This window comes from Montipora foliosa, chromosome 8 (genome assembly GCF_036669935.1).
Source record: "Montipora foliosa isolate CH-2021 chromosome 8, ASM3666993v2, whole genome shotgun sequence".
NCBI classification, from domain to species: Eukaryota; Metazoa; Cnidaria; class Anthozoa; order Scleractinia; family Acroporidae; genus Montipora; species Montipora foliosa.
Window position 1 is genome coordinate 30,223,022 of NC_090876.1, and position 14,184 is coordinate 30,237,205.

At 40.2% G+C, this 14,184-nt stretch overlaps 1 protein-coding gene across 1 annotated transcript; it reads right to left on the minus strand.

The window, feature by feature from the left end:
- Window positions 1–3,123: 3,123 nt before the first annotated feature.
- Window positions 3,124–3,825, minus strand: LOC137968572 (spermatocyte protein spe-8-like). The gene has a single exon (XM_068815117.1). The coding sequence runs from the start codon at window positions 3,823–3,825 to the stop codon at window positions 3,124–3,126; it is 702 nt and encodes a 233-aa protein (XP_068671218.1).
- Window positions 3,826–14,184: the final 10,359 nt, after the last annotated feature.

Sequence of the window (14,184 nt, forward strand, 5' to 3'; positions counted from 1 at the left end):
TGGTTGTCACTGTATTGGTGTACGGCCACTTTGTTTATTGGAACGGGAAGGTGTCTATCGTTTGCGTTTAATATGGTGTTTCCAAAAAAAAGGGTTCAATTCTCTGATCTGCTGTGAATGGAAAATGGCCAGCGATAAACTGGATTTTGGTGGGGTTTCGGTATGACGTAATTTGAAGGCATTTCAGTGCTTTCTGTGAGTCAAGTCGAACATACACATAATTTGGTACACGAAAAGGTATGATTTCCATCCTTTCGCTTTTTAAAGTACGCTAGAAATATCCTGGAACCGATTTCGAAATAATTTGCCTTAACTGTGTGAGCTTTATTACGAATCACCTGGTAATGTATTGGATTGATTAGAAAAGAAAGTACTAGTTGAATTGTGCTGTTTCCTCGAAGATACGATTTTCAACCGTAACGCCACCATCCCAGTTGACGTCACCAAGAAACACAATAAATGGTATTGTGTTACATAATACGAGCCATGTGTAACTTTCGGAGCATCAGATCTGCAGTGCAAAATACTTTGCTCGCTTTAGTATTTGGTACTAATTATCATGTTGACAGAGCCACCGCCACGAATGAGAAACAAGAGGCAAGGCACACCAGAAAGTATAATCAAAGAACAAAAGAATGGAACACCAGAGTGGTGAAGGTATCCAAAGACTTTGGATACATCCCTATCCTGATGGCCAAAATATTCAAACGGCGATTTGAGGACCTAAAACCAATAGACCGTCATGTGTCATTGTGTGAAGATGACCCAGCAAGAATTGCTCCAACAATTGCTGAGGTCCCCCCTGTGCCCTTAAAGGAACTGTACATAAGGCACCAGTCAAGGTTTTCAAAATGTACACTGTATAACAAATTTATTTACATCAAAACAGTTAACGGAAACTGACAAACCATAACTATTTCAATTGGTTTTACAAGATAGGTCATTAATAAAACCTGCCATGTTCTTCGAGGGTTGGAGCCCCAAGATTTAAGGCTAATATATGTCCTCACTTGCTCAGTTGTCACAATGAAAGTGTTTTTTTGTGTATGTATAAAATGTTGTTGGCTATTGTGTTTATTTCCAAATTAGACCTTTCTAGCCTGTATGTTTAGTTTTCATAATTAAAACGAAAAAGATTTATTGCATAGTAAAACTCTTGGCAAATACAATATCACATGACCTGAAGGCTAAATGGCATATCTTTATTTACTTAGGTCAACAAATCTTCTTTTGCTTGTTTCTTCTCTAGCTCCATTGTAAACAACAACGATATCGCCTCTGACAAATTGACCATACTCGTATAGCAGTAGTTTGCCAATATTGTATTTGGAGGTGAACAAAACATTAATTCAAATGTTATATCCTGGGACACTTGGAAAGGACATCAACCTTTTTCATATTCTGGGGATGACTGTAAGTGATATCTACTTCAGAAAACTGTGATGTGATGCAACAGGGATAGTTGATCCAAGCAATGTAATGCTGATCAAGGATTGAACACAATTTGACGTTTTAGGTTTGAAATCAGAGTCAAGGGTGAAATACAGAACAATAACCAATAAAAGGAAACACCATAGGAAACACCAAGTTGGAAAATTATACATAATTTCCCTTATTATCTGGTGCTTTGAACCACTGCACCCTGGATGCCTACCATGGTTGGGGTTTATTAGAGATAACTGTGTGGTATGGTTCTTCTCAAACATTTAGATTATTCTGGTCTGAATCCCAGGTATATACCAGTTGCTGAGGGATACTGCCTTCTAACCCTGAGAACCACACAAGATGGAGCAACCTTTCGATTCCCTTGCCTAAATACCAATACCTGTCTACGATGAACTGTCGATAAGCAGCTTTGTGAAAAGATGAAGTACTGTTATCTTCGTGATCATTGCGTATATCAACCCTATTTTTTATACACAGTTCAAGAACTTCTGCATCTAAACATAACTTTTCAAAACGCCTTTTAGATGTGATGCAATTCCTGTTTCCACAACATTTATTCTCTATCTCCTGAGCCATTGGTTGGCATTGCCTACATTTGCACCAGTCTGGTGTTGGCTCAGTATGTGGAGTGGGTGGACCTCCACTGCCAGCAGATTCTTCTGAGCATTCATTGCGATTTGTAGAGATATTGTTCTCATAGTCATCATCATCTTCCATGATTAGAAGACTGTCAACATATTCCATACTGCCCACCCCTCTACACAGTGCCCTTGCACAAAGCTTTCGGACCATCTTTTCGTCTAGGGTTGCAATAAACTCCTAAAAATTAAAGAAACAAACAACACTTCAGCTTCATTTACATTTTACAAGATCCGTTGGAATAATCAATCAAGTATAAAATATCTATCCTGCCAACAATGAATTGACTAAACATGACTAAACTATTGTAGACTGGAGGTGACATGGTTATGTGCAGTAGAAGAAGTAAAAATAGGCACAACAGATTGTTTTGCAGCTACAAAACCTTCCACGTAGCTAACAGAATGAAATGAGTATCAATTTTGAAATAAGCAATGTTGAAAACCAAAGATAGTTTACTTACTTTCATTCACTCTTCGATTATCCTCTTCCCTCGGCCTCACAATTGAAACAACTTTACTTGGTACTTGATTTCTCTAAATATGTTGGAATAACAAGTTGTAGGTAATTTACTCGAAATAAAGACCAAAATTTAGGATTACTTATACAAATGAGTGAATGAAAGCGACATGTTTACCTCCTTGTTTTGACAAGATTTCCTCTTTGTACCGCATGAGCATAACTCTGTACAACTCACCTAAGCGGTTTTACAAGGGCAGGAACGAGATTTAGCCGTGGTTTTTCCGCGAGCAAGTTGTCTTACAATTGCAGGGTTCAGCCTAAACGTGTACTCCAACATAAGCATGTAAGCATGCACTGATCTTATCGTACGCTGATCCAGGTATAGAGGCTTTATAAAAACAAGAAATCGAGCCTCCAAACTTACCGAAATCGAGTCACTTTCAGGAGACACACCATCCATGACCGTATCTTTGACAATGAAAGAATAACAGCGCGAAAAAAGAGAACGATTCCTTGCAGACAAAGCTATGCAAGCAATGGCGGAAAGTAAAACTCCAGCACCTTGTCGTATGCAAATTAGTCTAAACTGGACCGAACTGCGCATGTGCCCCAGCTGACATAGTCCTGTCCTGATAACCAGTGCACGAACCTTGGGATAAATCCAACTACTTTTGCTACAGCCTTTAGCATTCTTTCTAAAGAATACAAGTCGCTGGCAATACTGTAGATACGATTCTTGATAACTTCTTGGGCCAAGTACGTCTTTGCAGGGCTAGTTCTTTTTCTAGTTGATAGTGCTGACCCAGAACTTTCTGCCACCTTCGTACTTTTCCCAAAATCGCTGAGAACAGGTTTGAATTTCGATGAGTGTATGAGATCTTTTTCAAGAACAACATTGTTGGCTTTGATGTCATTATGCAGGTAACCTTTTGAATGCACATGTTTCAGGGCCAAGCATATTTGAATGAATATTTCAGTGCTGTCTAATGGTGTAATCATTCTTTTGTTGGCAGCCTTGTGGAGGGTAATGCTTTCTCCATTCACCCCATGAAATTGCGTCACCAAACACAACAGTTCTTTTTTAGTAACAACACCAAAAAACATCGGAAGTCCCGTGTGGTCACTTAGAGCATTAACGATCTCAGCCTCTCTCAGTAAACTCTTCTTTGCAGACTCTTTGCTTTCTTGGGTGTCGTCGTGGGTCATTTTCTTCACAATCACTTTGATTTCTCGATAGCAAGCATGAAAATTGTCCGTAACTTCCACTGCCAACAGCATGCTCAGACAGCAACTGACGATGATCTGGATCCAGTTCTTTCAGAAAAGCTTTAGACTCTCTTGATGTCAATGGACTTCACTCACAGTTGATTTATGGGTTTTTTCTCCACGACGTTTGTCCCACGTGTCATCTGCAACACCACCGCTCCCCTTGAAAATCCCGTGAAAGGTTGCTGGTCGCTTACTAAAACCCCATGTGCATTTTGTTGAAATGCGGAGGGCTTTCTTTTCTCGACTTTGGCCCTATCCTTTAAAATAGTATTCTTTTCAACATTTATGCCTTCACCGACTGAATAAGGAGGATTATTATGTTGGTCTTTGAGGTCCATTCTTGTGCAATCATTTCTTTCTTCCACAGGCATTTCGACTGAAGAGTTTTTTTGTAGCATTTTTTTTTCGCCGCTCATGTTTCCTTTTCTTTCCTGCTTTCTTCTGCTTTGATTTCTCTTCATCAGTGTTACCATGCGAGTACATGGCTCGCTTCCCAAATTAGCTCATCAACAGTCTTCTCCTCCATGTCCAGTTAATTTCAAAATGTCACAAATAAACGAGAGTGTATGAAAATCTATCTTTTAGCAAAGATCATATTCTCTACACTTCTCTGAGTCATTTTCAATTAATTGACAGTTTAATGACATTCCAACGCATTATGACAACTTTTTGGTGTGAAACTTGGCGGGTCTTAATTTGAGGTATGTTAGGAATCCTAGTACGGAGTACTAGCACTCCTTAAAGGTACTTATGGTCAGAGCTCTGTGCGTCCCCGCATGAAAGAAAACAAGCCCACCCTAACCGAGCAAATGGAAAAGGAAAAAAAGCCATTTCAGAGTCAACTGTTAACAGGAATCGGCAAAATACGGCAATGCAACCAAGAAAGGACGAACTTCAAACAAGATCCGCTCCAACGCTTAAGTACGATTAGGTGCTACAAACTTCTGAAAACACAAGCTAGTGAAATTTCCCGCTAATTTTATGAGAACTCATTGCGATTACGTGTTTATAGCATAAACTTTTAAGGCAAAATTTTCTTGTCACTGTCGAGGCAAATGGATTAAAAAGCACTTGTTTGCACGCATTTTAGAGCAAAACAAAGAAATCAACTTATTCTTTATGTTCAAAAGAGTACAGATAATTGTTATTTAGGGACCGGTCATTATTTATGTGGGTGGGGTGCGGGCATTTTTTTGTTTTAGCATGAAAGAAAAAAACGTGACCCACCCCTTTAAGCAATTCGTTAATTCTTGACCCACCCCCTAATAACTTTATATAAGAGGTGACCCACCCCCAACCCCCTTCAATCTATACCTGTAATTAGGAGTTCCTGTTCACTCAACGAAATCAGCATATCTTGTGGACCAGTGTCCTACTCTGCAGCCGCTTCTTGTTGATGTGCCTTCTTGTATTGTTACAGTATGACTGTCATCATCTGATTCGCTTTCACTTTCATCACACAAAACAAGGTAATTGTCACGTTCACTCTCATCACTGTCCTCACCAACACTGACGCTTTTGAAGTTTCATAATAGTGTACTGTGATTTGCTTGATTTTGTCGATTTTCTTTCCGTTCTTGCTAAGTTTATTATGCTCAATGTATTTGTCCAACTTGGGGACTTTCAGAGTGTCAGGCTCGCCCTTCTCTACAAGTGTTTTCCAGTCATAGCAATGTACATCTTTTAAGGCTCAAACTTGCTTTTTTTTCTTCGCTCTTGCTTATGGATCTCATTGACATTTTGCAGTTGTGACAAGTGCTCAATGTAATTTTTCGTCTTCAATGAACTTGGAGGAAAATTCTGTGATAGCACCCCCAATCATCGTCAAATTCTCTTATGGGCCACCCCTTTTCTCTGAAAAAAATAGGCCTGGCCCAACCCATGATCCCCCCCCCCCTCCCCCACATAAATAATGACTGGTCCCCTAATTCCAGTTGACAATAAAATTTCCTCATCAAAGCAAAAACCGATTCAACCACTTTTTGAAAATAACAAACGGTTTAGTGCCCAGGGAAAGAATTTGTGGAGTAAATTCTTGCAATAAGTATGAGCCATTACTGGTATTCTGTTCTGTTGTTGTTGTTCCCTTTCGCTCTCGTTTCGTTTCTGTTCTAGTCATAGGTCCTCCAGGCACCACATAACCTTCTCAGAGCTTCTAAAGATGTGCCAAAAATTGCAATACAGAGCAAAAAGCAGCTCTAAACGAATTCAAAATAAACACTCAGCTTTAAGTTTATATCCCTTCGATGCCTGACGTGAATAACTGCGTAGCCGTCAGTGTGGACCACAGCTATCATGATATGTCAAACTGGATTGAAACCAGCAAAAAATGCAGAAATAAAACATTTTTCAAACCGTTTTCCTCCTGAACACGAAAAGCGTTGACTGTGTAAGAACTATAGTTGACGTAGTATGGCCGTGTAGCCACCTTGCTTATGTTTATGTGAGTTAACCTGAGTTGAGCCTGCAATCCAATCGAAAACCAGTACCTGGTCATTGGTCAACTTCAAAAAAACAGCTGACCTCTGTGAGCTCTAAGCTTGAGCCTGCGATATGGTCACGTGATACTTGTCAGCAGATACCTCGTTTTGATAGGTGTCAATTGTTCAAAACATGGATGTCCAATATTAAAGATGTATGCTGTAAACTAGCATGATACTGGTCACATTGGCATACATGGAGGGGTGGACGTACGTAGGTACCTACGTATGTACCTACGGACGGTTGATGACATCATGACTATAATACCGAAATTTCTTGCATGGATGGATTACCATATTTTCTTAACTATGGTTCTCCGCCATTGGCGCGTGTGGAGTTCTGCTATCAATGTTGGGTTGGGGTCCGAGGGGAATTTGATAACTGAAAAAGCGAAACATTCACATCATGGGGTGTTGCTAGTGAGAAAGGGAATGTTGAAGCTTCAATTGCTAGTGTACGGATACTGATTTATAGTTTTTAATAGTTTTGAGAAACAGCATAATTACAGTTGGTTGCAGAGAGAGAAGCATTTCTATTAATGATGTATCTGCCATAGTTTCAAGATTAACAGCTTGTTGAATTTGATCGAAAAGTTGCTTAATGCAATCAATGAAAAAACAGAATGTGAGCATACCAGTTCTTCCTGTATAAGATGACAGTTTTGACACTTAACAATGGCAGATTGGGTGAAAGCAACTTTTTTGGAGCACGTACAGCATGAAAGGTAGTAAAGCACTTATGCTTCATTTGCAATTGGAAATCAAAGTATTTTCTATTTTTAACAGGTGATACATTGTGAAGATAACCTGAAGCAACGTTACGTTTAGAGCTTCATACATAATAGTCTCTGGAGTAGGATGACTGTTGTATGGAGCTGCATCTTGAGACAAGATAGAAGACTGAATATTCGGTTTTAAGTTGGTAGTAGTAACTTGTATCTCTTTTTCCTGGTCAGAGGTGACTTTAGTTTCATTCTTACTCTGTTGTTCTGTAGAGGTCAGCAGATGTGAGTCATCAATGGAATCGTTTAATTCAAACAAACTGAATCTTCCTATGATGTTGCGCTGAAAAGATCCAATTTAACTACATTGGTTACATCCAACCCAATAACCCACTTTATAATATTATAAAACATAACTGTGCTGTGAGGCTGGATAAGCCATATAATCTGCGACATAAAAGTGAAGCGAAAGTCCCATACAACATAATTCGATTTAGGAATTTCGTCACTTATAAATATTCGTAATATGTATTTAGTAATTAATTGAAGTTCGATATATTTTATATAAGCATAATTATATACGCAGCTGTTCTTGACCACAACCTGTAATTCAGTCTTGACTGCGAGAGGTTGAAATAAACAAATCATTCATTCATTCATTCAACAGTTCATTGTCCACGTCTGTGTCAAACAACATAAGCAAGTCTTCTGCATTTTCGTTTTCTTGAGTATTTGAGGCCATTTGTGTCACACTTTAAACTGAAAGAATCAAAGTTAAAGAATTGTGGTGAATTGAAATAGTGAATATGAATGTAAGCAAGATAATGGCTCAAATTATTAACCCAGGTTGCACACTTACCAACCTAACAAAAAAAAGGTGATAGAAACGTGTGATTAAGTCACGAGGAAATAAGAGATGAGATAAAAGAAAGATGTGTAGTACTTATGGTGTTGGAAATGTTGTTTAAGATCAGAGTGGAGTTTCGGCACAGATTCAAGTCAGGTTGATCTTATGTGGATCAATGGAATTAACACCTCAGTTATGCACTGTAGAGGAGGATGGGGGGGGGGGGGGGGTGTATAGACCACTGGTGTGGACGGTTTTCTCCAGTGGGTTTAGTCTTGATTTGCTGTCATGAAAAAATATGTTGAAAAGCTGCATCTGCTTAACTTTGTTTTTGATGAAAGATTGAGGTGCTGTTAACTTTCAATGGGGCTGGCATTGAGGTTGCTTTTTAAATAATTTCAAGCAATAGATTTATTCTTGTTAAGAGAGATGTCTTATAAAACAATGTTTTTCTAGTTACACGACATTGCCACTGGGGCTCACTGATTGGTCTAATTGCTGCCACAATGGGCTTAGGGTTTCAACGCATAATACGCATAGTAAGCAGTGTCTTAGTGGTACTGCTCTCACGGAGAGATTGAGTTTTTTAATCGCTGCCACAATGGGGTGAGCGTTTCAAATAATTTACGGTAAGATGATCCCAAAGCCTAGCCCACCATAGACAAAAATATTTTTCTGTGAACACAAATCGATGCAATACCTCCTGCTGTAAGAAGGTTTGAAGATTTGCGCTTGGACACTGACGACTATTTATTATATCCTCTCCAATGGAGACGTTGCCAGTACTTCTTGCTCAGAATTTCGACCGAAATTTCGAAAACAAGTACCCAAATGTCTGCTCGGTTTGTGACGTGTAACTGCGAGTGAGGAGGGGGGCCTTAAATAAACTGTGTTTGTAGTTGATGATGCAAAATCGTAAGAGAATATTCGTACTAAGGTAAAGAGTTTGATATATGCAGTACATTTTCATTGGTAGTGATTTGATAACTTCACCTGAAGGCTCTGCCCTTAAAACAAAAAGCTGGGCAACAAACCTCGTTTTTTTCACAGGCGTATTTTGCCGTGCTTACCAAAATCGTATCAGGGAAGTTGCAAAAGTTGATATACACAACTATTATACGAAATTTTGTTTCGTTTTGGTTACATTTTGTAAACATATTGCTTGTGATGTTACGTTTGTTTACAGCTTGTTGATAACACGTTCAGGTAATATTATCAGATGGGGATAGAATTTCTTTCAATACACCCTAAAAGCTCATTCGAAACAATGTTCGTTACAAACTGTAAAAATAGTCTAAAAGCAAGCGAAGTAGATAAGGTGAAGAACGCATTTATGAAGTGGAGAAAACGCACTTGCTTGATTTATTTATAGCATTTTAATGAGCTTGCTTTGATAACTACATTTCAAAAAACCTCATAGGACTATTTCAGTTATAGTGTTAAAATGTTTTGTAACAGAAATGTTGCTAAACGTTGACATCTGCAAATGTGGCATAAAATCAAGACTTTTAATTTCTGGTAAATTTTATGAAGATTTTGCTCATCTGTGTAAGTTTTATTATCAGATGAAAACTAAATTAAAAGCTCACTTATTATGCTAAAATGTGCGACGGTGTTTTGGAAAGAATTACACCATACCTTTGTAAAAGAAAGAAAAACTACTGTTAAATTTTTTGTTAACATAAGTTGTACTCTTAGCTCAGCTTAAAATATGCATGTAAAGATGTTGCACACAAAGTTTCGTAACTTAAACAGGATTTCACTTTGAATTGTTTTTATAAAGCTAAAAACCATCCATTTTCGAAATAAATCTGCTTTGATGTATCACATTGTTACTCAAATAAATTATTTGTTACAGTTCCTGATTAGAGAAAGTGTGAGAGAGATCCTCTCAGAAGAAGAGGCGGAAAGGGGAGGGGCTGTACTTGTTGCCCTTACAATTTGTACTTTAAAAATATTTGAAAATACGATTGACTTTATTCTGTGGATGCGTATGCAACTCACGGAATTGTTGCTGTCATACTTGCACATGATTAATAAAAAGTTGATCTAAATCTGCCAGGAGAAATGTAAAGTTTGGTTGCTAATGGCTAACGATAATGCAAAACATTTCAAAAATCTCAATAATAAAAAAAAGTGTCGATTTGGGCCTAAGATGAAAACGGAATTGTGCCCATTTTTATGACGTTGGCTGCCTACCTCACCTCCGTAAAATGGACAGTGGCAATCACAAGGAAAGCTTTAAAATAATTGTATTGGTAAGCACAAGTGATATATAACATGGTTTAATAGAAACAAGTTCAATACGAAAAACATTTTAAACAAGTGTATTGATATTTTATACTTTATTTTCTCTATAGGTTAAGGAGTTGTTCTTAAAAATAGTATTTTGAGGAATGTTCAATAAATATGAATCACCTCAACAGTACACCTTAAAGGAAATATAATAATATCCATGAAAAAGTGTCAATAAGCCTTGTCAATTTCACAAAGGGCAGATGAAAAGCATTAAGGCAATAGTGTTTAAATTTCAAAACACATATTTAAAAATAGATTAACAACATGTTTAAGGAAATAAAAACATGTTCATGGACATCATGTGTCTTCTTATGTGGATGCATTACATGCTACCTACCTGCCCCCATTGGCAGAGGTGGTTTGGATAAAGCGTTTCCTTGTGTATGTTCGAGAATGGTACAACCACTTTTTGGTACACTGGGTCTTTAGTGTCCGCGTTTTTCATTTGGAAGTGACTGAGTTTTAAAGGCGAGTTGTGTAATTTTGGAACATTTTTAAAAGTTTCGGATGTTTCGACACTCCAAACCAGACACCTTTAGTACTTTATTGTCCGTCTGAATTTGCACGTCAAACGAGGTGTTTTTTAGTTGTTTTTACAGGTGAAAGATCCTGGATGTATCCTGTTATCGTTTTGTCCATAACATCAACATTAGATTTCTGAAACAAGAGAAGAGAAATAAGAGTTGATAGAGACTTTATGCAACGATGATGACGACAACCTCCTTCTGTCGACTGTCAAGTTACGTCAGCATTAATCCCACTGTATTCAAAGTTCAGCCGAAGATGGTCTGCAACATCAGCACTTGTATCAGTGAATTCCCTCGCCTGTACCATTTCCCCTGTTGGGACAAGGGTTATGCGAAGCAAAAAAGGGTTAACAGGAAAGCAGAGAAACAAAACGTCTGTCCCCTTGAAGAACGAGGGACTGCTAGACTCTGTGATACTTAAACTATAGAAAATGAACGTAACGGCGTGACTTTCCCGTCACAGGCATAACGGTTAACTAAAAGAGTCAGGCACTAAGTGGCCACAAAGGAAAGGCACTCTCAGAAGTCTGTAACATAATCATCGTGACGTGTGGGGCGCCGACGCCGGCATGCTGGATGCCTCAGCTGGTTGACGCTCTCAGAGGGAAGAAACTGCCTCTCTCCGGTGTGGTCTGAGGGGAGGTCCACAGGCTCAGTAGTACTTGGTCCCAGGGAAAAGTCAGTGTCTTCTGACTCTGGGACGTGCTCTTGCCGGTAAAGAAATTGCAGATGGGATCTCTGGTGGGGCAGGAGGAGTGGTTTGTGGAATGGGGTCCTCTTCATCCCCGGAGGAGGTCTCCAGGAACATGGTAGCACTCTGACTTTTTGATGCGATAGCTGGTGCTATGCAACTGGGAACCGATGAACTTTCTTACGTTGCAGAAGGCGCCTTCAACGTTGGTTACCAGATAGCTGTCCCTTGCGCGTGTTTTGTTTCTGTCTGAATGGATGTAGACGAGATCTCCAACTTCAATGCCAGGAGTAGGGCGAGGTAGGGCCAACGGGGCGTTGGATTTCATGCTGTGAGGATGATTGATAAGTCTTTGATCGTGCTGTTTGATTATAAGATCTTCGTCGGACATGGGAAGTTGGCGATTGGAGAATTGGTCGCACTGAGACCACATCTCACGAGAGGACAATCCACGGGAATGGATGCTGCAATTTAAGGTGGCTGTTGCTACGGCTAGGGTAACTTCTGAAACTGCACCGCCAAGGGGGTCGTGGCGAAGTAATTCAATCTCTAGCTCTTGTACAGCCCTTTCCGCCACAGGGTTTTTATTGGGGTTCTTTGGATTTCCAAGTGCGAGGACGATTCTGTGGTGTTGCAAAAGCTGGTCGTTGACGAGGGACTTGAATCCAGGTGCGGGGTCTGTTCAGATGACAGCGGGAGGGCCGTCTAAAGGACGTGGCTGAATGCACAGGCGAACCAGGGCGTCACATAATGTGTGATGGCGCTCATCTTCTATTACCATTGTTGAGGTGTATGATGTTACGGATTCTCTCAGGACCAGTATAAGTTGTCTGGAACGTTTGAGAACGTCAGCGGCAAAGGAGATGCCAACGGCATCTGGCAGCTCACATGAAGACTGTTCAATATGCGTCTGTGGGGTTTGGCTTAAGGTGACGCAGGAGTTGCAACTCCTAACGACGCGTTCGATGGCCTTATCCATGTGTAAGGCAAAGAGGTACCGCTTGGTGACCATTTTAAGCTGGTGGCTTGAGGGGTGGCTCAACTGGATATGCAAGGCAGCCAGCAAGCCATCCAGAACCTGTCTGGGGACAAAAATGCATTCCCTAGAGCGAGTAAAGGGCTCGTCACGTTTGACTACCAGTAAGCCATCCTTGGCGATTGTCGCAACGTTCAGGTGTCGTTTGACATCCTTAACATTGGCGAGCTTTTTTGATGAGCATGGGTGTGTCTGAGATCTTTGCACTCTGACTGGATGGCTAACCAAGATGCACAGGTTGTGAAAGGTAATCTTGCATAGCCGTGGAGAATGTCCTGGATAGAAGTTTGGCGAACCACAGACTCTTGGGTACAGTGAATAAAGGCGCAAACTTGGCAGGTAACGTCTTGACAAGGGGGGGCGTTGCGACTGGCGAAGTCGGACGGCAGAATTGCTGCACCAGATACATGTCTGACGGAGGCCTAGAAACGACTTACGACTGAGAGAAAGGTAGAAACATGTGGGCTTGCGGAAAATTTGCCGGGGCACAGTTTTTCGAATGCTTGGACACAGGGTTTACTATCTGTGAGAATGCATGCGCTGTGGTTGGACTGGATTATGTAAGGACTAAAGTGTTTGGTGGCAGTTGCAATAGAAAATGCCTCGATCTCACAAGGCAGCCAGGAGACTTGTGATCCTCTGAGCTTTGCACTAAAGATGAAGTTTGTTTCCGCAGGTAACATACAATGTGGCGCCGATACCTGGTGGCCTAACCGCCCCGTCGGTGACTATCCAAAGTAAATCATCGGGTTTCGTAAGGGTGATAGTGCGATTGCCAGATAATGCCAGCTGTGCATCTTTGAATGCAGTGGTGAGGACATCAGACCAGGAAATGGTTTCATTGGACTGTTGCCCGGCCACAATGTCATCCAGTGGGACCATAAATCTATAGCAATTTGGTAGTACTCTAGCGAGCACCTTGTAGGCACCAATAAACTATCTCATGCGGGCTACTGTCTCTGGTGCTGGACGGGAGGCTAGGGTTGTGATGAGGTGTGGGCTGGCCTGTAAGGTTCCAGACCTCCAGATCGGTTATTACTTGGTGTTATGGTGCACGAATTTATGCTAATTAGTATGTGCTAATGTCTATGTCATATAATGATAGTATCATGGAGTCATGGTTTCATAGGTTATGCTATGTCATATAATAATAGTGTCATAGGTTTCATGTTGTCAATGGTTTCAAGGGTTCATAGGGTTCATGGTGTCAATGGTTTTATGGTTGCATAGGTTTCACGGTTTCACAGGTTCATGTGTTTCATGGTTTCATAGGTTTCGTGGTGTCAATGGTTTCATGGTTTCATAGGTTTCTTGATGTTAGGGGTTTCATAGTTTCATAGGTTTGGTGGTTTCAAGGGTTTCATAGGTTTCGTGGTGTCAATGGTTTCATAGTTTCATGTGTTTCGTGTTATCATAGGTTTTGTAATGTCAATGGTTTCATAGTTTCATAGGTTTTGTGGTGTCAATGGTTTTGTGGTTTCATCAGTTTCGTGGTGTCAATGGTTTCATGGTTTCATAGGTTTCGTGTTGTCTATGGTTTCATAGTTTCATGTGTTTCGTGGTTTCATAGGTTTCGTGGCGTCAATGGTTTCATGGTTTCATAGGTCTCGTGGTTTCAAGGGTTTCATGGTTTCATAGGTTTCTTGGTGTCAATGGATTCATGGTTTCATAGGTTTCGTGGTGTCAATGGTTTCATAGTTTCATGTGTTTCGTGGTTTCATAGGTTTCGTTGTGTCAATGGTTTCATAGTTTCATAGGTTTCGTGGT